The sequence below is a fragment of the Artibeus jamaicensis genome, unplaced genomic scaffold (assembly GCF_021234435.1).
Source record: "Artibeus jamaicensis isolate MK-2021 breed Jamaican fruit bat unplaced genomic scaffold, CSHL_Jam_final contig_452, whole genome shotgun sequence".
Lineage (NCBI taxonomy): Eukaryota > Metazoa > Chordata > Mammalia > Chiroptera > Phyllostomidae > Artibeus > Artibeus jamaicensis.
Genome location: NW_026521837.1, coordinates 19,407,466 through 19,432,636, shown reverse-complemented (window position 1 = coordinate 19,432,636; position 25,171 = coordinate 19,407,466). Strand labels below are relative to the sequence as shown.

Here is a 25,171-nt window from a genome sequence, read left to right as displayed (position 1 = left end):
GGCTCAGAACACCACAGATAGTACAGATGGTTTTGCTAGTATGCGTAGTTGGCAGCAGTGATTCTTATTCAGAGACTTGGAAGAGTAGGCACCAGAGATAAATCTAAAATCTAATTTGACACTATGAAGCTTACAGGAACAAATTCTATCTGCAAAAAGTACGCGGTTCTGTATTTTTTGTTTCCTAATGAATTGAGGTCACTCACCACAAGACTTAGTGGTACTATTATTCTTTTTCTGACCATTTTTAACATTGCTTTTGAATTACAAGTATAATATTTAATTCCACTATTAAAACTTTATATACAGTATGCAATTGAAAAAATATAAGTAGACATTACCTGTGAATGTAGTTATGACTGAAGCTTTATTTTTTCCTTTGTGTCAAAGCAGGCTCAACAGAACGACAGAGAGGTAGTAAAATATGAAAAAAAGTTACTGTGTGATGGAAAACAGTACCCTACAGAAAGCCTAAGAAAAAAGTGCTTTCGGATAAAAGTAAGTGCCCTCTGTTAAAATTACAAATCAATACTGTGCCTGTTAAAGGTCTATGGGCAGTGATTGTCACATGGCGCGCCACAAGGATTTTTAAAACATGTGATACCTGATTGTTTAGTCAGGGGCACGGACCTCTTTGCCCTTAGATTGTCAAATGAAAAATTGACAACAGCCACCACAACAATAGCCATCTATCTGGTATGAATTAATCAAAGTTACACCTATTTGTTTTGTCAGATCAGCAAACAATGTAAAATTCTTTTTGGTGTGCCACAGAATTTTAGTAATTAGTTTATGAGTGCCATGAGATGAAAAAGGTTAAAAATAGTTGGTCTGCAGAATCAGAGGAACTTCTGCAGAATGAAATGATAATACTCAATATGTTTCTAAACTTCCTAGTGCAGATATGCACTGGGAATTGGAAAGATGATATTTGAGCAAATACCTGAAAGAGGTGAAGGTTCAAGCCATACAGGTATCTGCAGGACAGGTAGCATTGGCAGGGGGAACATACTGAGCTCCTGTGGGGAGCTTGGAGTATGGGTTCCAGGAACACCATGAAGGGAGAAACCTGGTAAGAAATGAGGTCAGAGAGCTAATGGGGAGGAGGCAGCTGTGGGAACTTTGGATTTTACTCTGAAGAAGACAGAGATCCGTTGCAGAGTTTTGACCATTTTTCATGATCAGAGACATGATCTGACTTAAATTTTAAAGGGATGACTCTAACTGTTGTGTTGAAAATAGAGTGGAAAGCAGGAAGACCATTTGTAATCCAGGCAAAAGGATGGTGGCTCAGCCCAGGAGGTAGCAGAGGAAGCAGTGAGAGGTGTTTTGTTTGGAATCTGTATGTTGAGGGTAAAACCAGCAAGATTCCCTCTCACCCGTATTAGAATGCAAGATCCCTAAAGACTTTTGTGTTTAGCATGTTCCTAACAGAAGTCAACTTTCTATACATATCTATTAAAAGTGTAAGTGAATGACTTCTCCCTACCATAATGTGATTTATCTTAAGGTCAAAGGCAGGAATCCCCTCTCCAACATCCCAAATTAATGAACATCTAGCTAGCTTTTCTTTAAATTATGAAAAGGAGCTCATTAATATCAAAACAGCCTAAACTAAATGTTATTTATTTTGTGATTGTATCAACTTGAACCTAGAGTGTTTCTCCACTTATACTCAGACCACTGGGTCACCTGCGTTGCTTCCAGTCATTTGAGCTGATGGGTCCAGGCTTATTGAGTGTCTACCACATGGCAGGCATTATATTTGGTGCTTCATTTTATGAAATGGGGTTTATTGTTCCATTTATAAACTGACGTTGAGAAAGGAAGTTTAGTAGTTTTCCAAGGTCTTTTAGTAGTTTTACAGGCAAATAAATTGGTAGAATTGGGATTTAAAACCAAATCTAAGTTTAAAACTTGGATATAGAAGTATTTTTATGACTATAATTTTATTTCCTTTAACATATAATGTGCGTATATTTTATAGATTACATAGATACAGATATAGATAGTATGAAATATTTTACTTGATTCATCTTGTAGACTTTGTGGCAATTATTGTGGTCTTTATTTTGTGGTTGAGGAAATGTCTGGATGATTTCCCCCATCAGGAAGGAGCAGAGCTAGACCTGAACTCTGTGAAAAGCTAGAAACTCAGATTTTCTAACAAGTAGACAAATATAGCCTCTTCACACCTTTCTATTTGTCCAGAAAGGTGTGAAGAGGCTGTATCTAGCAAATAGCATTTTGATTCTTACTCAGTTGTTTTATCTGCTAACTTACACTGCCTCTTGTAAACATAAGGCAGCATTCAGCCGTGAGCTACAGTACATACTAGGTTGAATTCACTCAAATTTTCCTTCAGACTGTGTGAATGCCAATTCAAATCATGGATGTTCAAAAGACTGGAAAAAATATCAAAATGACAAAAATGGTTATTTCTGGTTTTTTTATATTTGTTTAATTTTTTTAATTTTCACAATGATTGTATGTCATTTCTATATTCTGAAATCAATAGTATCTGTTTCCCTTTTTTTAACACAATATTCTTAATTTATTATTCTCCAACAGAAAACGTTAAAGTATAAGTTTTGTTAGAATATTAAGGATAGAACTATTTGTTGTTAAATTAGAATCATTTGTTAAATTGAATGAATTCTAATATTCTTTAGGAGCTTCTGAAGAAATACTCAGAGATGGATAATCAATATGAATTCCTAAATAGACTGTCTGTTGAATTGGAGAAGGAGATTGAAACCCAAAAGGAGCTTTCAATTAAAATAAAAGCAACCCTGTCACTTCCGTATCCGCAGACGAAACAGATTCATAAACTTCTCACTGTAAACCAGAGGTGTTCCATGGAATTCTACCGAGTCATGAAGAATCTTAAGGTAACACCCTTTACTAATGTCTTTGTAACTATTGCAATAAATTTTGCTTACACACTTCAGTATAGCATGCTGCTTTGCAACTGCTGACTGAATGAAAGATTGTGTGGGTCTAAGAATTTCATGTGCAACATTTTCAATGCACCCAGGACCTGATAATTCAACAAAACCTGAGCTCTGCCTATGGGCCTAGACACTGTGTTAAGGTACTCGGGGGACAGGTATGGATAACTCTCAAATATTTCTAGTGAGTGAGCTGGATATATAGACAGATAATAGTAAGTGCAGTGATAGAAGCATGTGCAGATTATATGACATACTAGAAAAAAAGTTAAAGAAGATAGACTAGCTGAAGACAGACTCAGGCAATAAAGCTTCGATGGAGTTCATTTTGCAAATGGTGGGGAGCCACTGGATAGTTGTTTTAAGTGGTGGCAGTAACATGATCAGATTGCCATTGTTGATATTTCACAAACTCAGATAAAGAACAGATGAGTTTGCACAGGACAAGCCTAGTGGCAGAGAGAGAAGAGGCAGTTACAGTTGTCTGGATGAAATCACGTGGGTGACTATATTACCAGGGAAGGATGAGTAGGGACAGAAAGGATGAAAGAAGTTAAAGAGGTATTTAGAAGCTTAAAATAATCAGTCCATGTGATTGATAGTGGAGTAAGGGAGAGAAGTTTAGATTGCTTTCCAGGATTTGGGCCTTGCCAAGTTTCTGGGTAGTGGAAATAGAAATTTGTGGAAAAAAGGAAGAGTGATGAAGCAGGAGGAGAAATCAGGTGTTTACTGTGAGATGTTTTGAGGCAGACATACCTATGATGGAACATCCAAGAAGAGAAACTCAGAAGGCTTTGTCAGCTGGTGGTCACTGGTGCCAATTCAACACCAACAGGAATCTCCAATTTGGGGTGTGGTGAAGGAAACTTTATCCGGTACAGAAAAGCTCAGTTGTGATATAACCTAGTGATGAAAACAGCACAGCTGTGAATAGCTCAATTGTCATAGAGCACAACTGTGAAAACACAATGCTTGTAGGAAAGTTCTGGGGCCAGGTGGCCCTGGAATCAGGCCCCTCTCCAACTAGACAGCTCTACTCTTAAGCTCAGCCAAGGAGACACCAACTTCAGTCTTAAGTGGAAAAGGAGAGCGTGCTCTTTAGAGGGGAGCTGGCTTATATAGGCAGAAGTCCCTGCCCCTGAACCCTGATTGGTCTGTCCTCATGCAAATTAAGTGCTCCAAATTCTCAGCTTGGTTATTCCAAAAAGCACTGTTCTGATTGCTCAGATTACAGCTGCTCTGATTGGCCAGAGTTGCACAGTTCTGACTGGATGGGGAAAGCCTCAGTCCTAATGGTTGAAATAGGATTTCAGAAACTACTTTATAAGGGCTGGCTCAGCCAGCAGAAATAGTGAGGACGGGCCGTTCAGTGCAGGCTTCTTTGTGAAAAGTGCAATTTGCATGAGAAGCCCCTGTGCAGAAATGGCTGCTAGGCTCTGTTTATTAAAATGACAAATAATTTAGACAGCCAGAATAGGGACTGAAGAGATCTTCTCAATTTGATAATAATAGAGTTCATTGGTGGCCTTTGTCAGAGCAGTTTTAGTTGAGTGGTTAAGGAAGAGGCCAAGTAATAAGAGGTTAAGGAACAGTAGAAGTTGAGGAAATAGGGAGCAGGTTTTCTGCCCTACCTCATTAAATTGCCCCTCAGGTTCTGACAGTCTTTCACGAATCCTGACAATCACATATCCGGTATTTATAATGAAGTCCATGGAACATATAGCATTGTCACCTTGACAAATTATTGTCACCTTGAAGTCAAACATCTAAATATGCTTGACAAGTAGTCTTGAGTCATGGCACACCCATATTGGTTACTGAACCAAGACAAGCAGAAGAGGATGTTGAAAATGAGTATCAGGTATGTAGCTGAGGAAACTGGTTGATTGAGGACAATAAAAAAAGTTGGGTTTTTAATGGGGGGAGATCATGTCACATTTTAAACATTGAATCTGAGGTATTTTTAGTACATCCATGCGGATGTTCATCCTATAGGGTGCTGGAAATCAGGAACCAGAAATTACTCTTCCAAGATGCTGAGTTGGGAATAGAGAGAGGCTCTTTCCTTTTTCCTCACTTATCAGAGGATTTAGGTAAATAACATGATATCACACCATTAGTCCTTGTCTTAAATGTTTAAAATATTCTCTAAGTTTAATTTCCCAATTTGTTTGTTTCTCTGCAAGTATGTGTTAAGCAATGTTATAATGATAAAGAAAGAACAACACGAATCCATAAATAAATTTGAAATGGTTTTTATTGATGAAGTGGAAAAGCAAAATGAATTGCTGGTTAAACTTCAGCACCTTCCACAAGATTATGATGTTCCATCCAGAGAATTAAGGGACCTCAGATTGAGCCAGAAGGTGGATCTACATATCGAGGTATAATTTTTTTAAATGAACTTAATTAGATTGTAAGCCTTTTTATCAAGTAGAAAGGTACCTTTTCCTGTTACTAGAGGCATTTTCATTTACCAAACATTAAAAATAAGCTGCATATAGATGATATCTTGTAGACTTGTGTACCTGAAACCTATTTAATTTTATTAAACAGTATAACCCCAATAAACATACATACATACATACACAAATACGTAAACAAATAATAGCTGGCCAGATGTAAAGAGTGCCAAGTAATGGAGTGGCCTTCTTTCAGAATCCATGAATACAGAAAAATGTACTTCTTATCAGCAAGTGGGAATTCATGGAACCGCAGAATAAGTTTCTAAATGCCTTTGAAAACTTCTTATAAGGGTCAGAAACATTTTTATTGTGGCAGTTCCACATGTCATGTCCTGTTGTCAACCAGAGTTGTATGGTTAGCATCTCATTCCTAACACTCCTGAAAGGCCTGCTGTATGCACAGAAAAGTTACATCCAGAAGCATGTCATATATTGTAATTATTAGTCAGGTTTATAGTTTTTTAGATTTTAATTCTAACAGGCAGAATTTGTAGGCCTGTGTTACATAGCCTATACTGCCAAAAACTTTATTATTCAAATAACTAGAATAAAGCTTTAAATTATAATTTTATCTCTAATTAGAATAACTACATCTGTATTTACTTCAAAAATATTAAGAATGAGAGTTCAGTAAGGAATTTTCCTCTTTTTATAATTGTATGATGTTTAGATAAAAACTTCTCTATGTTCATACAATTCAATACTTATTTTTTAACACAGGAAATTCTCAAAGATTTTTCAGAAAGTGACTTCCACAGCATAAAGACTGAATTTCAACAAGTGCTAAGTAATAGGAAAGAAATGACCCAGTTTTTGGAAGAGTGGTTAAAGACACATTTTGATACAGAAGAGCTCAAAAGTGGCATCCAGAAAGAAAATGATAGGGTTTTTCAAGTGAATAAATTCTATAATAACAGAATAATTGTAAGTAGAAATTTTTATTACGCTACTGCATTCTTTTTGTGGTTGTTTGTTTTAATTTTTCTACTTCATTCTTAAAGGGACTTAGAGCAACTGGATTTTAACTGTTTCATTTATTCATATATGCTTTGTGAAAAAACTAACAACTTCCTCTAACATATTATGCTTCCTTAAGCCACTTAAGTATATCACTTTATACTTGTAAAGAGGATAACAAAAACATGGCTATGTAATAATCAGTTTCCACTCGGGAAATCTTGAATCTTCTTACCACTCTCCTTTTTCATTTCTCACTGCTTCTTCAGGAATTGATCCTTTTCCATAAGAGCAGCCTTAGACAAGGTGACGCAGGAGTCATGATGGTACAGCCAGACAAGCCTGGCGAGCTACTTTAGTAAGGTCTTGTATGCTTTTCAGCTCAGTGGGTCACTATCATATGCACTGGCCTTCAACTTGATGTTCAGAAATGTGGTTTGTGTCATTGTTCCCAAGGCAATTGGCCCTAGTAGACAGATTCATAAGAAGCAGCATTGCTTAAGATCAGTTTATTAATGTGTTGCACTTTTCACTGATCAGAATATTAATTTTGCTTTCTGAAGTAATCTCCACTTTATGTCTGATAAAATATGTAGTAATCAGAAAGTTGCTTCTTATATATACAGTTGGAACAAAGGCAGCTGGAGTGTACAGTTTGTAAGATTGGTTTATTTCATGTGTTTGGGTAGTTCTTTCCTAACACTTTGATTTCATTTGGAAACTATACTTAAATCACATTGAAATATAGATCTTGTTTAATGGATAGTTAATCTAATTTGTTGAATACCCGGAGCAAGCAAAATAGTAAATGGACTTTAAAAAATAAGTCTACAATCAATAGAGAAAAAAATAAAAACCATGTTTAGATAAGGTAAAGTCCATATAATTCTGATAAACTCCATATAATCTTCTTATACTATTGAGAGTCTAGTTGTATCTGGAAAGCAGGGATTTCTACCATGTGGATCAGCATGGGTACTTAGCTTCTTTCATCATTCTGACAGTAAGAATTGGTAACTGTATGGTGTGAGGTCAATAGGGAACCGAATGCTTTGAAAGCCAGTACTGGAGAGGCAGGTGCTGATGTAAAGGAAAGTGGTTTTATTCAGGTACCAGCCACCTGGAAATTGGGTGACGCCCATCTTAAAGCCCATCTTAGCATCTCAGGTGTCCTGGCTAGTTCTTTAGGGAACCACGGAAAGAGGGGACTAACGAATTTCTGGTGATGTGAAGTTTCTCAGCTCTTCCCTGGGGTGGTTTCAATGTTACTTCCTGCGAGCATCATCCAGTAGTTTCATTGCTCCATCTGCAGTTCTACTGCTGATATCTGGGAAGAGGACATGCAAGCAGCATGCTGCTTCTGAAATGAGCCGCTGATACCCAGTTCTTGTGGTCAGGGTCATCCCCTGGTTAAGGGAACTGCAACTACTGATGTCTATAAAATACTTGTAAGGAAACCTTTAAAACATGAATCTTCTATGAGTTGGTTAGTACAGCCTATATTCTATAATTACCACCTGATTAGTATATTATGTTTATTTTAGTCACTGTTAAAATTAGTCCAGAAACACGGAGAGTCCAAGGTGCCAGCAAGAATACAACTAACTTAGGGTCCAAGTCTGATAGGATGACCATAAAGCCAGGAAGCAAGTTGAAGACCAATAGGCCATTTGTGATGAGAACAAAAAGAATATCCTACAGGAATTAGGAAGTAAAAGGATGACATAAGTAATTTCTGACTTAGTTATCCTTCTGATGTAAAAGACAGTATTGATTGTAATTCACTGCACAGATATATAAAATTTTCAGATTAATTATTAAAAGTCAATGAATTCTTTTTCTTATAATGGAATGAAACAGGAAAATTGATTGTTTTTAAATATACTGGGTGTGCTCTGCTATTAGATGTCAGTTAATGTTTTGTAATGAGCCATAACATGTAAAGACTTTAACCTCCAAAAACCTGTAAATTCCTTTTCGTATGTTTGTACTGATCTAGGAACAAGATTATCATCTTCCAAATCAGTTTGAATCCTCTCCAGTCCTTATTCTCCTTTCACTCTCCTCACCAACATCCAACATCAGCTGAAATTTCAGGAACCAGTGCACCATAAAGAATGTTCACATTCTTTTATGTTGTTCACATACTGTTCTAGAATGTTCTAAAACTGAATTTCAACATATACCTTATCCTAGAGTTTTAGTATTTTTCAGTGTTTTTTAGCATGTATTACTTTAACATGTAAAGTATGTATTTGTGGTTTTACTATTCAATAGGCTATAGTGAATGAATCAACAGAGTTTGAGCAAAGAAGTGCCAACTTAGCCAAAGAATGGGAGCATGACCTGAAATCAATGAAAGAGGAAAATGAAAAACTGTTCAAAAACTACCAAACTTTGGAGATCTCTCAGACACCTGGTGCCCTTGCTAATCCTACTACACAAGACTATAAGAATCTTCATGTTACATCAAGAGCCAAACAACAAATTACAGATGTATGTGATTTTTAAATATTTTTACAAGTTTCACCTTAATAACAGAGTTAAAAATGTATCTTATATAACATTCGGAGCAGAATTATAGTATTGAATGTATTAATTGAAGAACATGGATTATCTGTGCATGTGAGTGTGTATGTGTATGTGTGATGGGCTTTGTTTTTTAAATAGAGTTCTGTTGTGACTATCACTCAATTAGATTAAGCTAGATATTTTATAAGGTCTTCCCTTCAGATTATACAACAAGTAACTAATAGCTTAATTTTTAAGTGTATATTATTGATTATGTTATTATATTAGTCCCAATTTTTCCTCCTTTGGCCCCCTCACCCAGTACCCTCATTTCTTCCCACTGTACCCCCTTAGTTCATGTCCAAGGGTCATGCATATAAGTTCTTTGGCTTCTTTATTTCCTGTACTGTTCTTAACATACTCCTGTTTATTCTGTAGCTACCAATTATACTTTTTAATCCCTGTACATTTTCCCCCATATCTCCCAGCTGATAACTCTCCAAATGATCTCCAAACCTTTAATTCTGTTCTTGTTCTTATTGTTTGTTTAGTTAATTTGTTTAGATTCAGTTGTTGTTCTGAATTTGTTATTTTTAATGTTCATAGTTTTGATCTTCTTTTTCTTAGATAAGTTCCTTTAACATTTCATATAATAAGGGCTTAGTGATGATGAACTCCTTTAACTTGACTTTATCTGGGAAGTACTTTATCTTTATCTGCCCTTACATTCTAAATGATAGCTTTGCTGGATAGAGTAATCTTGGGTGTAGTCCTTGCCTTTCATGACTTTGAATACTTCTTGCCAATCCCTTCTTGCCTGCAAAGTTTCTTTTGAGAAATCAATTCCTTTGTAGGTAACTCTTTTCTCTTACTGCTTTTTAAAGATTATCTCTTTATCTTTATTCTTTGTCTACTTGAGTCACATGCATCTTGGTGTGTTCCTCTTTGGGTCCAACTTGTTTGGGACTCTCTGTACTTCCTGGATTTATATGTCTATTTCCTTCACCAAATTAGGGAAGTTTTCTTTCATTATTTTTCAAATAAGTTTTCGATTTCTTGCTTTTTCTTTTTTCTTTCTGGCACTCCTATGATTTGGATGTTAGCACATTTGGAGATGCCCCAGAGTCTTCCTATACTATCCTCATTTTTTAAAATTCTTGTTTCCTCTTGCTGTTCTGGTTGAATGTTTATTTCTTCCTTGTGTTCCAAATCATTGATTTGCATCCCATCTTCTTCCCCTTCACTGTTGGTTCCCTGTAGATTTTTCTTTATTTCACTTAGTATAACCTTCATGTTTTCCTTTATGTTGTTGCCCTACTCTATGAGTTATTTGAATATCCTGGTCAGCAGTGTTTTGAACTCTACCTGTGATTGGTTGACTATCTCTGTTTTGTTTAGTTCTTTTTCTGGGATCTTGTTCTATTCTTTCATTTGGCCCATATTTCTTTGTCTCCTCAATTTGGCAGCATCCGGGTGTTTGTTTCTGTGTATTAGGTAGAACTGCTTTGACTCCTTCTTAGCAGAATGTCCTGTTGTAGAAAACACACCATAAATTGTGTGGGGCAGAGTCTTAGGTAATCTCCAGGGCAAGCAACCCACTTCACTGTTCTGTGGCTCTGTGTGGGGGGACTCGCAGAGAGGACTGTGCCACTGCCTGGCTTCTGGAGGTTTTCCAGCACTCGCCCCATTTCCAGTCACTTTACCCACTCCCCGTATGCGACTGGCATCCTTCCAGCTGTTGCCCTGGTATTGAATCCCAGAGCGAGTGTGTTTGTGTACACTTTAAGACCTTGGGAGCCCTTAGAGCGAGGTTGCCTGAAAATTCAGCAGTTTCTTCCACCTTCCCAACTGCCACTGGTTTTTACATCTTGAAGTTATGGGGATTTATCTGCCCAGCACAAGAACCCCGTGCTGTGTGATCACACCTGGGCCGTGTGATCTGGCTTAGGGTGGGGGTTACTCGCTCCCAAGGTACCCCTTCCAATTTTTATCCACCGCACGTGATGCAGTACTGCCATGCCCGTTTTACCTCTATGCACCATACTGCATTTCCTCACCTCTCCGCCTCATCTCCGCCCCTTTTACCCATCTGGATGAGTGTGGCTTCTTTAAATCCTTGGGTATCGGTCTTCCATACAGCTCAATTTTCTGACAGTTGTGGCTGTTATTCGTTTTGAGATTTAGTTGTAATTTCTTTTTGTGGTTGTATGAGGAGGCAAAACGTGTCTACCTACACCTCCATCTTCTCTGGAAGTCCTCATAGCTTAATTTAAATAATGACTATATGTGCCATGTAAGGTGTTATTACCCTACGTTATAAATTTCCTCAAGTGTTTGACTTTTTATTAAACTGTGTCTGTATATAGAACTAGCTTAGAGGGAAAGACCAACTTCAGTTTTTCCAATTAGTATTTATGCTTTTAATATTGGTTAATATTATAATCAAAAATATAATAGATTTGTTATACAGATTAACCTGTGTTCAAAAATTTGTACTTATTTGAATAATCCACTTACTTTATTCATATTAAAGATTTTATTTATTTATTTTTAGAAACAGGGATAGAGAGGAAGACAGAGAGGGTGGGAAACATCATTGTGGGAGAGACTGTCTCTCACATGTGCCCCAGCCAGGGACCGAACCCACAACCCAGTCGCCTGCCCTGACCAGGAATTGGTCCAGCAAGAGTTTTCGGGCCAGTGCCCTGCCTGGCAGGGCCATTCAGTCACTTTATTAACCTCCCTCATTTGGGAACCTATAAAGCAAACTATTTTATGTTGCTATTTTATGTTGTTAGCCTACAAAATGAGTAGTGGGAACCAAGAGTAAATTATATTTGTCATTTTTACCATAATAAATACTTACAATAAGTCATTAACCACTAGTTTAATAATTACCACTGGAAACTAGAAGAACCTGAGTATATAGTTTATTAATTTGCTGATCACAACAGACTTTAGTCAACTGGTAGATATAAAAATAGTGGAAATATGAAACTTATCTACCAAAACATAACATAAAGAAGAAGAAGGAAATTCCATCTTCAGTTACCCCAGGAAAAATACCCCACCAGTAATAAAATATATACTTTTAGTTTGGTACTTAAGCCAAATTAGAGCGGCGTAGAGTATTTTGGTTACAATGCAGGAATAGGCTAACAGAGCAGTGGAACAGCATGGGGAGTTCAGCAGTGCGTTTAATACATGGTCACGATAACCTTCGACTCAGTGGGGAAAGGGTGATCTACTCGGGATTTGATTCAGAACAACCAGACAGCCATCTGGCAGAAAATAGGTCTGGATTCCTACCTTACTCATTGAACCAGAATAAATTCTGTGTGGGCCAAAAGAAGCAGACATTCTCCAGGACAATCTGCATGTGTGTAGATGAGAATGATCTTATAAATGTGAACAAATTCAGGTACTTTTGTACTTGTAAAAAACCAGAAAATAACCTAAATGTTCACCACTAGGTGATGAGTTAACTAATTTATGGTATTTCCATGAAACAGGATATATATATGTATGAAAATAAAAATGTAAGCTGTCTGTATGTGTTGGTAATGGAAAGTTCAGAAAAGTATATTATCAAGTTATAAAAAAGATGTAGTAGTATATGTTTAGTATGTTTCTATTATATGTATGACTGACTATTTTTGTAAATTGTGTCTTTATGTATGCGTAGATACACAGAAAGTTTCTGGGAGAACACTTGAAAGTGTTTAATAGTCATTGATTGGGGTCTGTGGTAGGGAAACAGCCAACATTTTATGCAGTTGAATTTTTCCACATGCTTGTGTTTTTCAGTTGGAAATCTAGATAATGACAATAAAGGGAGCGATACATGTATTACTTTAGAGGAGCAATTAACAAATATACTTTCTTTAATGTTAATTTAAAATGTGAATGAAAATTTAGTATGCTTAGGACTTTACTGTGCCAACCAGTAAATAAAATAAACACTAAATATAATGTAAAATCTGAGCATTTTTAGTCCAAAAATCATCAGCTTCTAAATAAAGAAATAATATGTGTTTAAATTGTATGAGATTTGGCTTCTCTTCTACCTTTTGCTAATGCAATTTGTCAAAAATTAATATCTCTATATGATCATCTTTGTCTTAAACCTACATAATATGATTCTGTCTTCATGGCAGACCTTATATATCTGTCCTTTTTTTGACAGAAAATTGAAGAGCTGGAAACTTCATTACGTGAAGCTAAAGAAAGTGCTATGCATAAGGAAGACAAGATTATAAAGATGCAGAAAGAACTTGAAATGACTAATGATGTAGTAGCAAAACTTCAAGATCAAGTTAATGAATCAAATAAGTGCCTTGAAAAGTCAAAAGAAATGATCCAAGTACTTGAGGTAACTTCACAAACTTATTTTATAAATAAAAGGGGTTGTTTTTTTTCTTTTACTGAATTTAGCAGATCATTTGAAAAATCTAATCTTTTACCCAACTTTCTATTAGCTATGTATGTGTCCTGTTCAGTATTCAAGCTTTGAAAAAGCAATTGACAACTTAGAAGTGAAATGCAGGAGTATATTATCATACAAAATAATGATTTTTTTATCTTTCTAGACAAATAATTTTTAAAAGACAGAGAGGTACTATTCTTTATAGTTTAAGATGTATGTTCATTTTTTTAAATACTTCTTATCTAAATATGTAACACTCCTTATTGGATAAATATATTTTAAAATTCTTCTTTATTTTTTTTCTATTTGATGCCCTTGTTATTGAGTCCCACCCTGTAGGTGGTAGCCTATGGGCCGAATCTGGCCTGTTTCCTTATAGAAATAACAGGCATTTCAGTGTTTTTCAACTTGAATGTCATTGCACATCACACTCTCATGCATCTCATCCTTACCACTCCCTTCTGATTTAGCCCCAGCCGCATCTCACATTTCTGCTACTTGAATCTGACCCTAAGTGCCTTGTCCTTCCTCTTAAAATTAGAAAGTCAAGAATGCCTTCTCTTTTCACTACTGAACATTTATTTGATGAGACATTATTCATTAAAAAAAGAATTATGTGTGTATATATTTATATGTGAATAATTTTTTTCTGAGTGGAAAGTAGATATATTTATGTCACTGGAGTGAACCATGTTTGCATATAAAATATCCCCAATATGCTGCATAATACTTTATGCCTTTAATTCAGTTCTAGTTTTATGTTGTTATTCTGACATGTTTTTATTTCATTTTTCTGATTACCTTTATTTATCCATTTTATTACCTTCAACCTTTTTGTTTCATTTTATCATTTTTAATTGGGAAAAGAATTTGTTTTAAGAAATAAAATTTATATGTTCTCTAATTACATGTTAGTTTCTTATAGCTTCAAATATATTTCACATCAAATATCTATTTGTTATTTATTTAGCATTAAAATTTGCCTTTCCTACTTTTTAAATATCTAGAGTTTACCAATTTAAAATGTTTCTACCAAATAAAAACAGTCACAATTCTTTGAAACTGCTCCAATATTGTTTTTTTCTCTAAAAAATTTAGGACAAAGTTGCTTTAGGAACAAAACCCTATAAAGAAGAAATTGAAGATCTCAAAATGAAGCTGGTGAAAATAGACCTAGAGAAGATGAAAACTGCCAAGGAGTTTGAGAAGGAGTATGTCCTTGCCTTAACTGAACATGACTAATAGCTTAAGTTTTCTTACTAATAATATATTTCTTTTCATTGGTTAAGTTTTAAAAATATCTGAGAATATTGTTATTGCTTTCTTAAAGTAAGTACAAACAGCCACAGATTTTAAATTTATTAAACTCTCATTACAAATGCAAAGATTTTTTTAAGTAAGCACAATTCTGATCAATTGTAACACACTGTGTCTTTGGATGCTTCTTGCTTAATCAGATATAAAAGTTTACAGCGGCCTTTTTATGCTTAACATTTTATGTTTTTGTGTAAAGATTATATAGGGTGGGGCAAAAGTTAGTTTTACAGTTGTTTATGTGGAAAATAATACAGTAATTCACAAAAATACAAGAATAAGCTGTTTCACATACAACTGTAAACCTACTTTTGCCACACCCTGTAATTCCTTTGAAATTATAGTACCTCGTGCCCAAGAGCATGTTTTTCATTGATTTATTTATATATAGCACTATACATAATAGCATGCCTAAAGTTTTCTGTGGTATACCATAATGAAAAGCACATTAAACAGAGTCAGAGAAACTGATTTAGAAATACAGTGTTGCTATTTATTAATATATCACATATGCAAGTTGTCTAATCTCTCTGCTCCTCACAGACATAATCAATAAAAGGGTAGGTTTGTATAGAGGATTTCTTAAGATTCCTTCTGGTTCCAACACTTTATTCATCCTATAAATCCTTAATAAACATTTAATAGTGATACCCAATTTTGATCAGAAGTAAGCCCTGTGAATCTTTATGCATTCTAACCAGACTTCCATTGATAAGACTGTTGGTTTTAATGTAACTTAATCCATACTGAGTTCTTCATTATAAAAACAATTTTACTTATAAAACAGAATCAGCGGATACTTCCCATCCCTAAGAAAGGCAGAAAGTCTTATCGTTTATTATTACTGATTAATGCTTAAGCCCACAGTTCATAGTGTATCTTTCTAGAGGGGAATAATGAGCAGAATTTTACTTTTTACTGTATCACCTTAAACCAGGGCTGCACCCAGGGCTGGCTCTCCTGACAGTGTAGAAAGGAAGCTGCCTTTCACTTTCAGGTTCTGGTAATTGTCATATCCTTGAGATCTTTCTAAAACCTTGTGGTAACGGCCCAGTTATTTTATGGTGCCTTCAAACATGATTTTGCTCAGTGTCCAATTAATAGCTATGGAGCTTCCAGAAATTTCAGAAGAATTGGTTTCTTGATGCTAATATTGACACCACAACCAAACATACTTCAAATGTGGCGTTGTTATAGCTACAAAGTGCATGGTACAAGGGAGGATGTCATGCAGGCTGCTACTTACCCACTGCTACTTACGGATATTATGTCAGTGTGATGTCTCTTACAGAGAATTCTTGGCAACAGTCCTGTGTAGTCTTCCTTTAAAAGTTAGTTGCTGGGCTTTTACATATTCCTATTGTTGTTTTTATTAGAATTGCTTCTACAAAAGCCACTGTAGAATATCAAAAAGAAGTTATAAGGGTATTGAGAGAAAATCTTAGAAGAAATCAACAAGCCCAAGACACCTCAAGTAAGTAGCAAATGTTGGGATTTCCAGATCCTGTCCATTTTGCTTCTCACTGCACTTCTGTGTTTTGAGGACTACTTGATACATGGGACAGTCAAGAATGAACTTAGGTTCATCACTAATTCATAAAAACTACTTCTAAAATGAATTCATTGCAGTTATATTTATCCTGTGACAGCTCCTTAGTTTTACTATAATGTCAGCCATTATAGATTCTTGAAAAATAGGAATTTTACCTTTGAATTATCAGATCTTTACATAGTGAAGATACCCACAGTACTATAAAAGAATGATGTACCTATCAAAGTAGAAATACCCTTCTCAATAAAAATCCAAACACATCTTAATAGAATTTTAACAATATGCATAGTAAAAACACCCCATATTTAGCCGTGTTAAATGGTCACCCATGTATAATGTTCACCCATGTTTTAGTGAGCATTATACATGGGATTATTATACCCATTATTCTAGCCATGGTGTGTAGTGATTACACCCAGGTACAACGCACATCCTTATTTCTTCTTCAAAAATTTGGGCAAGCTCTGACTGGTGTAGCTCAGTGGATTGAGTGCGGGCCTGCAAACAAAAGGATCGAGGTTCGATTCCCAGTCGGGGCACGTGCCTGGGTTGCAGGCCAGTTCCCAGCAGGGGACACACGAGAGGCCACCACACATTGATATTTCTCTCCCTCTCTCCTTCCCTTCCCCTCTAAAGATAAATAAATAAAATCTTTTAAAATTTTTGGGCAAAAAAAAGGTATGGATTATACATAGCAAAATATGATAATCAGTGCACAGTACAAATAAGTAAACATCCTACTTGTTCCTAATACTAAAAATAGAGAGTTTGGTGCTTACTTGTAAACTCTTTAAAATTTATCTTAAGTATAGTTCTCAAATCTAATGATCAAATTTCTGCAAGTACATTCCTCAAACTATATCTTTTTCCCTATCTCTACTTCCTGTGTGTCCTCTTCCGAGAGAGAGTGCTGAACAGGGGCAGTTTTGTGTTACAGAACAGGCATCGATCTAAAAGTCAGGGGTTGCCCTCCCTGAATGGCTGAGAAATCATGGGACCACACTTGACCTCCTAGCAAATGTGTGCTTTGTTGTAAGCATCACACTAAAAGCGGTGTGTGAAAGCACACTTAAAATTCTAAATGGCAAGCAAACCTAGGATGATATTTGTGTGTATTGTCTACTTATTCAAAACAGAAATTAGAGATAGTGTTAAAGATTTGCCAAGTCCATACTTAGTTTGACCATCCCTAGTGTCTGTTGCAGCTCCTACCTGGAAAACTTCAAGGAATAGAAATTGAACCAAGGACTCTTTGTTGTTACATTAGGGCCATGATGATGGTTCTTGATTTGTAAGTAACTTTCAGATACACAGTGTGTCTGAATTCAAAAGAAAAGGGACATTGAGTATCTTCACCACACCGTACTGTTTTGTAAATCGTCAGTGATTTGGTGGACTATGCAACTTTAGAAGCTCCTCACATTTCTATGCAATTTTACCTCAAATTTACAAAACAGTTCCTTGTAATACTTTCTGTGCACATAGTGTAGAATATGTGATAATATATGCTTTAATGCTATCCTGAGGTTTGTTTGGTTAACAAGTACGTGTTGAGTGGAGTCTCACTGACTGGGGTGCAGCCCCCACACACTCTGTTGGAAGAAGTGCTTCTGGGCTCCCACTGACGTGTGGAAGGTCGGTCAGTGGAGGAAAGCTCTAACTGGAGGGGTTGCTGCTGCTGCATCCATGGTGAACGGTCTTAGCAGGATTATGGAATCGGAAGTGGTGGGTGGAGAGTAGCCGAGAGGGTTCTAGCAATATTTAGAGTTGATGATGGAATAGGATTGGGAGTCCGTAGAAGGAGGAATTCAAGGATGGTTTCCAGAAAGATGGTAGTTGAGATGCATGGGGATTTATGGTGACTTACTGCACTTAGGATTGTTTCCTTTATTTTGAACTTCAGAGATAATTAAAATCGTCACCTGTCTGTGTTTTTGACCCCACAGTGGTATCAGAAGAGAATAATGATTCTCAGCCTCTCAACAAGCCCCTGACCTGTGGAGGCGGCAGTGGCATTGTACAAAGCACCAAAGCTCTTATCTTGAAAAGTGAATATGCACGACTGAAAAAGGAAATTTCTAAGTTGAAGCAGCAAAATGAACAGCTAATAAAGCAAAAGAGTAAACTGTCGAGGTAAGATCTGTTTACATGATACAGAAATTAGGCTTATGGCTGGTACACGTGGGGGAGGATGATAATATGCACATACAAATGGGGATTTTTTGCAGTTAGCAGCCCTTTACATAAAAAGGGTAATTTTTACAGCTCATGTAATGTGTAAGTCCATATACCAAAGTCAACACGTCTGTGCTCAAAAGAGAACTTCGTAGGTTCACTGTTACAACCTATTTCCTTTTACTTTATAAACAATTTTAATAAACTTATTTGGCTTCTGCTGAGGGTTAGAATCTTGCACTAATCTCTACTAATGATACTGCAAAAGAAAGATAGGTGTTAAACAAATAATTATACAAATAACCACGTCTTTGTAATAAGTGCTGTTAAACAACAGAAACAACAAGTGAAACATTGTGAAAGGGTATACCAGAGGGGCCAGACCTTATATCTAAGCATGGGGAAGGGTGGTGATCAAGAGACTGATCTATGAGGAGATCTAAAAAATCAGTGCAACGTAGGCCAGGTGAAAGGAGAGACAGGTCAGCCTTCTGGGCCGGGAGTCAGGAAGAGGAACCAGAGGGTGGACTGAAAGACATCCGCTGTGGTGAGAGCTTGGAGAATGAGGCAAATGCAAGATAAGAGCCACAGGTAACTGGTCTAAGTTCCACAGGCCCTTATGGATCAATCTGAGGAAGTTTGAGTGGTGTCCTAACAAGCCAGGAGGGTCACCTACCCTGGAGGGTTTTAAGTCAGGGCCCTGTAGGATCAGATAACATGCCTGGTGTCCAGAGCACCATAAGGGAACCCAGCTTAGGAATCTTATTTGTTATAGTCCAGGCCAGTAAACAAAATGAAAAATGGTGATGGGGGAGAATAAAAATACGGAGATGAATTTGGGGGATAAGGAAGGAGAGCAGGGTCTCTAGGATGGCTTCCCTCGCATCTCTGGAGGAACCAGGTAAAGGCTGGTGGGGTTCTGTAAGATCACACAGCATCATAGTTTAAAGTAACGAAGGCACGTTAAAGATCCACTGGCCCAGAAGGACAAGTTCATCAGTAGAGAAGTCACTCCAGGTACCTAGTTTACTTGAAAACCCGGGTCACACCCTGAGCTTTCTTCTCGGGACTCCGTGCTCACAGGATTACCTGCGTTTATGGGGACCTCGTTTCCTTCTCTGGGCCGTAGAGATACACCAAACAAAGCAGTGGGTTAACATTAGCATATAAATATGATAAAATAGTGATTATGTGTTATGTTTATCTTACCATAGTTTTTAGTGTTTATGTGCGTGTTTCAGGAAATGAACAGTCTTACAGTCTCCTTTCTTCCCCCCACCTCTTCCCAGTTTAAGCAACAGTCATCTTTCCAGTGAGGTTCTCAAAGGAGTAGCCTGTGAGAGTTCTCCAAAGTCCCCAGAAGCGGCCGTAACGGCCTCTGAAAAGAGACAGCGCACGCCCTCGCATTGCAGGGAACGGAATGTGCAAGACCCCGTGCCAAAGGAATCTCCAAAGTCTTGGTTTTTTGACAGCCGATCGAAGTCTTTCCCATCCCCACATCCAGTTCGCTATTTTGATAACTCGGGTTTAGGCCTTTGTCCAGGTGGGTGAATATGTATGTAATGGTTACTTGGAAATCAGGGGTAGACCAACTGGAAGTTAGTGTGTGTCCCCAAAGGGCAGGTTTAGATGAGAAAAGAATTAGGCAAGCAAGTGACAGGGCACGGACTTCATTTGCTGTCTCTTTCTGAGTTTCTCCAAATCACGGCACTGAGGTCCAGGCACTTTCTACCGCAAGTGAGCGCTTTAGTCTGCCCCTTAAACCCTCAAGCTTTTCCCAAGGAGAGAGAAGCAACTCTCCCCGGACATAAAGACATTAGCTTCTAAACACAACTTCTACTGAAAAAGACTAGTTCTCATCAATTCAATGGGCCAGTATTCCCAATAGCATTATAGACTTGTATCATTTACTTATTCATTCATTCATTCAAAAACCAATTTTGTGATCAACTATGTGTCACATATTAGACCCCGATGGTACACTGATGAGCAAAAGCAGACATGGTGCCTGCCCTACCAGAGCTTACAGTCTAATCAGAAACACAGCTGATAATCAGGTGGTCAGAAAAAGGTAAAATTCTAGAATGCAAAAAAGCCTTTCAGGCTTACTGATGGGTTTTTATTACAGGAATATTAAGGGAACTGAGGTGTAAGAGATGAATGTGAATTAGCTTAGCAAAGAAGGGAGGGAGAAGCCTTCAGGCAGGTCGAACATGACAGCCCGAGCCAGGACAAGGTGGCACGGAACCCGGTGTGGCCGGAGCACGGTGACCACAGGCCTGCGTGGGGGAGTCAGGGAAGCCAGGGAGGAAAGAGCCAAGGGTCTGGGGCTTTGTAGACCATACAAAGGAATTCTTACTTATTCTTTCCTCTTCCTGACAGCATGTAGAGAGAGTCTTTGAAAGATATTTAAGCAACAGCAAGGGCACATAATGAGTTAAACATTTTGAAAACATTACCTTCTGTGTGAGGTAACCAACAAAATAGTAAGAGCAAGAGTTTGAAACAGTTGCCGAAACAAGAGGGACAGTAGGGTGGACTTGGGCAGGTGCAGCAGAGATGGAGAGAAGTAGCCAGGAGAGATTTGGGAGTGAAATCAGCAGTGCTGGGCATCTAACTGGACGAAGTGGGGCGGTGGGCAGTGTCAGCGGTCAGCCCAGCCCTGCAGGGTGCTGCACACAGGTGGGATCCTTGTGAGGGGGTTCTGTCATGTCCTGTGGCTGGCACTCTTTCCCACCAAGTGCTCCGGGTGTGCACGGTGGCGCTCTTGGTGACAGTGTCTGCCTGTCTGAAATGCCCTCATACACACGCAGCTGTAGATGTCTAAAGCAACAAAATTGTACACTAAGAAAGGCACCTTCCAAGTTGCTTAAAGCCCTGACCAAAGAAAGAAGACATTAGTCAGTTCTCATCAACGACACATTAGAATTTGATCAAGCCAGCAGTCTGAAAAGTGCTCTTGGAAGTATTGCAAAGCACAAAACCATTCAGAAACTTCTTTTAACCATCCCCTTCATGGAATACTATTTAACAAATATTTAAGGACCTTCGGTTAGCTAATATTGCTGTATACATACACACCATTTTAGAAGAGTTTTGAAAAACTGACAAACGTTTATAATCACCATTTTTATTTTAGTTGATAGTGCCTGAGGCACAGGCATAATATGAATTAATCCAACCACAAATAAAACTGTTTAAGTCTGTTTATCAATATGTGGATCTCCTGGTACTACTTTTCAGTGAAATGAACAGAAGAGTAGGCTGGAGGAATGCAGAAATCCATAAACTGACCAGTTCACAATTAAAGGACATACTCCCAACTTAATTAGTAGAATATCAGTCTAAAAAAACCTGTCTGTCTTTCATTTTAATTATAAGAGGGACTCTAAATTATCTCAAGAATTTAATTGGCAAGACCAGTTATGCTGGATTTACCGTTGACCCTTGAACGGTTGGGGGGGCAGGGGTGCTGACTGCCCTACACATGCAAAAATCCACGGGCAACTTTAGGCTCCCCCAGAAATTCAGCTGTCAAGAGCCACGTGTGGACTGGAAGCCTTACTGGTAACGTAAAGAGTCAATTAACCCATTTTATATGTATTATATACTGTATTCTTAAAGTAAGCTAGAGAAAAGCAAATGTTAAGATAATCATAAGGAAGAGAAAATAATTTATCATACTTACTGAAAAAAATTCACACGTAAGTGTTCCTGTGCAGTTCAAACCTGTTGTTCAGAGGTCACCTGTACTTTTATAAATATAATAATTCGAATATATATTGTTAAATAAATGCAGCTGAAGTCCTTTTAAAGGCTAAAAGTTTTCCAAAGATGTCTAAATATTCTCTAAAATGCGTAATATTTTAGCACACCATCTTTTTTCTAAAAATGGGACAAAAGCCAGACTCAATCCATGTTTGGTTTACTTTGTGTCTCAAGTTTATAAATTCAAATAAGACTTCATCACCTCTTGGTTTTATGTACAACGTAGTGCTTCACGCAGTTCATTTTCCGAGAACACAGGTGTGAACTTGCCCATCTCTGGTGATGCACCTTCTGAGTGTCCGGGCTGAGGCAGTCAGTGGTCACGTTGCCACATTTCATTTTTCATGTCTCTACTAGCTTAACACCCTGTGCACTTCCAGCTGCATTTGGTTTTTGTATATATTTTTAATAAGATTGCTTTTGTTTGTTTTTTCTCTCCGCAGAAGAGCCACCTGCTGGAGAAGAGAATGTGGTTCCTCGGTCAGGTTCTTGTCAGACCTTTCCAGAAAAAGACCTGCCCGAGTGCAAGATCCAGTAGGACCCTCCTCCGTCGCCCTCCTGAGGCCCAGCACTCCTTGGTCGTTACTTTGTGTGTCTAACCCTGGCAATTATGTTACAGTCCACTCAATTTCAATTCAGTTTTAATTTTGCCGCTAGAATTGGAAGGTGAAAGGACAGGAGATTAATGCATTCTCATCGTTTAGAATGGCGATAGCAGTGTTGTCTTGAACGTGGTAATACTTCAGAAGCTGAACTGTCATATTTATTTATATATTTTTTAAAGAATAAAGTTATTAAGGAAATTTCTAATCAAACTGTACCCATTTTTATTACTGTAAATTTATCAACATGTGACTTAAGAGAATTATAACTCCTTGTTTAGTACCTTAAACATTCAATAAATATTTCATTAGTACTGAATCACAACTCCTGTAATGTTTATTAATAGTCCTTCAGGGGGGTACCCAGGGTGGAGTTGGTTCTCTTGTTTGGTGACACATAAGAGTTTTGCTCTGAAAATACACATGTGCTTTCTGGGTTTAAGTTGTAGGATAACAAGTACCCTGACCTTTCATTTTCTAGTCTTAGTCTTCCTTTGCTGTAGTCACTACAGAAGCTCTTTTCTGTCCCGCCCCCCCACACACACACACACTGTACGACACTCAGAACTGGTTAGTTTGTTATTGAAACTTGTGCTCTGTGGTACTCCATGCTCAGCCAAAAGAACTTCATATATCATATAGTTTACCCTTTCATTGTAGACATGAGGAAACAGCACCAGAGTTTCTATCAAAGTTCACTGTTCTAACCCCGGGGCCCCACATGAATAAGGCGGCTACGAATGGGCCTCCTGCAGTCTACAACCCCTGGGAAAATTGTGTCGCCTTCTGTGTGGACTCGTTTTCCCGGGATACTCAGGTTCATATTTATCATATTCTCAAGGGGCCCTATAACTCTGTCAGAGGTCAAGAACTGTTTTTAGAGAGAATCTGACATTTTATATCACATGCCTGAAAAATCACATAAAACAGGAAGTTACAAAAAGTTCAGAACAGGGTTGGTCATTTCAAGGCATTCTTGGCTTTTTGATAAGACTCACTTAAGAAGAAATTATGAACGGCATCCCAGCTTTCATTTTCAGTCTGCGCACTGGATACTTGCCGTTAGCATCGTGTCAGGAATTCCCTAGGGCTAAGGAGCAACTGTCTCTTCCTAAAAGCCTCTCCCCCAGGAGGGCCTGTACCTCAGGGGTGTTTCTCCTTTCCACCCTTCCCCGAACGGGACGCGGTAACGGGGCTGCGGATCTGATTCTTCACCGTGTTCTCCCCTCTGCTGAACAACAGTAATGCAAAGTAGTAGGGAAGTACATCTGGGTACAAAAATTACCTTAAGGCCAGTAAAACTATAACCAGTCGTCAGGTACCCAGTCTAGTAGAAAGTCGCTTAACTCTTGAACGTGGACGTCCACCTCCTCCCTCAGAGGCCTGTTGTGCATGATTTGGTCCGCACGCTGGTGTCACCCAAGTGCCTCCGGCTCTTCACTTCTTTCCCTTTTTTCTTCTGTGGATAATTTCAAATGACCTGTCTTCAACTCTGTAGATTCTTCTGCTTGACCAAGTCTGCCCTGAGCCCTTCTAGTGTATTTTTTCTGTTTCCTCAGCTCCAGAATTTCTGTTTGGTTCTTTTTTGTAGTTTCTGTCTCTTAGTTGCTGCTCTGACTTTATGCTCTATTTGCCTGGTTTCACCGAGTTGTGTTCTCGTATCTGTCATTGAGCTTCTTTAAAACTTCGAATTCTTCGTCAGGCAATTCAGAGATCACCGTTTCTTTGGAGTTTGTTTCTGGAGATTTATTTTGTTCCTCTTATTGGGCCATGTTTCTCTGTTTCTTTGTGTGCCCCCTGAGCTTTGTTGAGTTTTATGCATTCAAAAAAGTTAGCTTCTCTTCCATGTCTGTGGACTGTTTTGTGGAGGGGGAGACCTGCACCATCAGCCTGGTTAGAGATTCTGGGGGGCGTCTGAAATTTGGGGGGAGAACGTGACTTGTCTGGGCTTGAGTGTGTAGTTTGCTGTTTAGAGAGTTTTTCCAGTTTCTTTTTCAGGGCCCCCTGCTCCCTCTGTTGTCCTAGCAGCACTGCTGGTTCTTTGGTGCTACGCAGGGAAGCCACCCCACGCTCCGATGTCCTCATTGGCCCTAGGAAGCACCCTGCTTCCCGTCAGCACCCCGAGTAAAGCAAGGCAGACACCAGTCCCACGGGCAGCCCTCCAAAAACCTGAAACACCAGAGACGCGGTTGTTCTCTCTCCCCACCGAGAATGACGCTCCGAGTTGAGCTCTTCCTTCTGACTGTGCCGAGCCACGCCAGCCGTGGCCTGGAGCACTGCAGACCCTCTGGCTGCCAGACTGCCAGTTCCAGCAGTGCTCCCAGTGAGGCAAGACCGAAACCAGTCACTTGGGCAGCCTCCCAAAATGTTGGACTTCGGGTGAACTTGCCCTTCCACTCCCCCTACTTCCCACAGTGGAGAAATCACAGGGCAGCGGCGTAGCTGTGCTA

The 25,171-nt window shown here is 38.2% G+C and overlaps 1 protein-coding gene across 6 annotated transcripts in view; it reads left to right on the top strand.

Annotated features, from left to right (window-relative positions):
* Positions 1–23,003, top strand: part of CENPE (centromere protein E) — a 61,012-nt gene extending 38,009 nt beyond the window's left edge. For 4 of the 6 annotated variants that reach the window (XM_037167926.2, XM_037167923.2, XM_037167924.2 and 1 more), the window contains 11 exons: positions 391–498; positions 2,673–2,891; positions 5,138–5,335; positions 6,137–6,340; positions 8,651–8,869; positions 13,071–13,256; positions 14,409–14,521; positions 16,001–16,098; positions 18,123–18,309; positions 19,641–19,894; positions 22,563–23,003. In XM_037167926.2, coding sequence (XP_037023821.2) covers positions 391–498; positions 2,673–2,891; positions 5,138–5,335; positions 6,137–6,340; positions 8,651–8,869; positions 13,071–13,256; positions 14,409–14,521; positions 16,001–16,098; positions 18,123–18,309; positions 19,641–19,894; positions 22,563–22,657 — 1,881 coding nt within the window. In that variant the 3' untranslated portion in view covers positions 22,658–23,003. The remainder of the gene's footprint in view (positions 1–390; positions 499–2,672; positions 2,892–5,137; positions 5,336–6,136; positions 6,341–8,650; positions 8,870–13,070; positions 13,257–14,408; positions 14,522–16,000; positions 16,099–18,122; positions 18,310–19,640; positions 19,895–22,562) is intronic. The other 2 variants (XM_037167925.2, XM_037167922.2) reach the window with 1 other exon arrangement.
* Positions 23,004–25,171: the final 2,168 nt, after the last annotated feature.